This window comes from Limulus polyphemus, unplaced genomic scaffold (assembly GCF_000517525.1).
Source record: "Limulus polyphemus unplaced genomic scaffold, Limulus_polyphemus-2.1.2 Scaffold9506, whole genome shotgun sequence".
Taxonomy (NCBI): domain Eukaryota; kingdom Metazoa; phylum Arthropoda; class Merostomata; order Xiphosura; family Limulidae; genus Limulus; species Limulus polyphemus.
The window spans coordinates 15,260-17,576 of record NW_013675116.1 but is presented as its reverse complement, the minus strand read 5'-3'; the positions used below and the strand labels follow the sequence as shown (position 1 = coordinate 17,576).

At 33.0% G+C, this 2,317-nt stretch overlaps 1 protein-coding gene across 2 annotated transcripts in view; it reads right to left on the bottom strand.

Moving 5' to 3' along the window:
• Positions 1-1,367: 1,367 nt before the first annotated feature.
• LOC111083437 (testis-expressed protein 44-like) overlaps positions 1,368-2,317 on the bottom strand; it is a 3,276-nt gene continuing 2,326 nt past the window's right edge. Inside the window, exon 2 of one of the 2 annotated variants that reach the window (XM_022379946.1) lies at positions 1,368-2,314. In XM_022379946.1, the coding sequence (XP_022235654.1) occupies positions 1,892-2,314 (423 nt within the window). In that variant the 3' untranslated portion in view covers positions 1,368-1,891. The other variant, XM_022379945.1, reaches the window with a different exon arrangement.

Sequence of the window (2,317 nt, the reverse complement as noted above, 5' to 3'; positions counted from 1 at the left end):
CCAAAACAAACAAACATACGATACTATAGTATGCTGTTAAAGTATAAGAGTCCCCCCCCCCAGTGGCACAGCGGTCTGTCTACGGACTTACAACGCTAGAAATCGGGTTTCGATACCCGTGGTGGGCAGAGCTTTGTGCTCAACTTCAAACAAATAAAATATAAGACAGTTTTAAAAGTCATGAATGGAGAGTGTGAATATCTATCCCTGTACTCGCGTTCCATATATAATGGAATATATTTAATAATAAAATTCGTATAAAATATTTAAAACTTGTCATGGGAATAAAAACAGATACAAAAATATAGTTCTATTCGTGTTAAAGCTTCGTAAGAACAGCTAATATTTTGTATAAAATTATTAATACAAACTTACCACTATCGAACAAAACGTGTTATTTTTCCTTCAGAGTAATATTCCAAGGCAATTTAGTCATAAAAGTAGTTACAGTTAAATTATATTAAGTAAGAACGTTGTTACTAATCTGTGTTCGGAGATGTTTTTTTTAAATAAATAAAAATTATTTAATGTTCTTGTATCATCATACAAAAAGTAGGCTTACATTTCATCGACAGCAAAAAAAAAAAAAATGTTTATATATCTTTATATAAAAGTAACCATAACATAAAATTAGAAATTAACGAAAAATTATTATTATTATTATAAAACACGAGCCCGTATGGAAAGAGTTACATTAACTGCATCTCCTACATGTGAAAGCAACCCGTTCCAAAAGCCAAACCACCCTGTTAGAAAAATAAAACTGTCTTAGCTGAAAATGACTCCTACCCTGCCAAAATTTATATTCGTGTCTTCCGTTCTTACGATTCTCACCGCCCATTCCTACCTTGTTTCCTTACTTTTTGGTGCTCCCATTTCTACTTCCTAATTTTTTTATTCAAAAGTTTTTGAGTTGTTATAATTAAAAGTCATCTGCCATTTATTCGCTCAACTCACCAAATAATCCAACACGTTGATATCATCAGCAAATTTAAATAATCTACTGACCATTTCTTCATCCATGTATTTGATGTACATCAAAAAGAGCAAAGGTACTAATACTGAGCCCTGAGGTACCCCACTCGTGACATTAATCCAGTTGCCTTCAGATGTGGTGTATGCAGTTAATTGTTTTATCTTTAAAGCTCATTTTAATGGATTAGATTGACCCAAATTACACGTAAGTCTATGTATACGTCCGCACCGCAAGAAGGCGATAGCAAAAACGTAGTTCTTGTAAAAATGCTAAAATCTCTTATTGTTGATTCAATATTAATCATTAAATACTTCCACAGAAATACGCTGTATTTTACAGCGTGTAAAGTTTCAAAACACACAGAGACAACTTTTATGCAACATGCAACGTTTTCTGCGTTTATTTATTTCAGAACTTTATAGATATTCAAACATTTGAGTTCCGACAAACAGCGTGAATTAACTAAAAAGTAGCAAAATATAACTTTCTAAAATCATTACGCCAGGCTGCCACAAAATCAGATTTTCATCTAAATCTAGACGGATCAAAATATCTATTCTATAAATCTGTAAAATACTTCCTTTACAATATAACTTCGTAACAAAACAATATAGAAAATGTATAAAAACAGTGATCAGGGTTGTCAAATAGGACAAAGGTTGCCGTTCCATTGCATTACGATTTAAAATCAAGAAATGAAAAGCTGCGGAAATTGTTACTCAGTTGACTCAAAAGAAGAGATACTCTCTTTCATCCCTCTTAAGGTCATTGACCTTTACGTAGATAAGCTCGGAAGGTGGTGAACGAGAGTTGAAAAGTTCGTAAAATGTCCAATAGCTTCAGTAAGCTGGTATTATTGTCTTTAAATATATACCTTAAAAGGCTTAGGTGATAAATGTGTTGCACTTCAATAAGCTAGTCCTCACCTATAACCTGACCCACAGTAGTAATACAATTTGTTACACTTGCTTTATCCTGAGCCATTGTAGTAATACACTTTGTTACACTTGCTTTATCCTGACCCACAGTAGTAATACACTTTGTTACACTTGCTTTATCCTGACCCATTGTAGTATTACAGTTTGTTACATTTGCTTTATCTTGACCCACAGTAGTAATACACTTTGTTACACTTGCTTTATCCTGATCCATAGTAGTATTACACATTGTTACACTTACTTTATCCTGACCCATAGTAGTATTACAGATTGTTACACTTGCTTTATCCTGACCCATAGTAGTATTACAGATTGTTACACTTGCTTTATCCTGACCCATTGTAGTAATACACATTGTTACACTTGCTTTATCCTGATCCATAGTAGTAATACACTTTGTTAC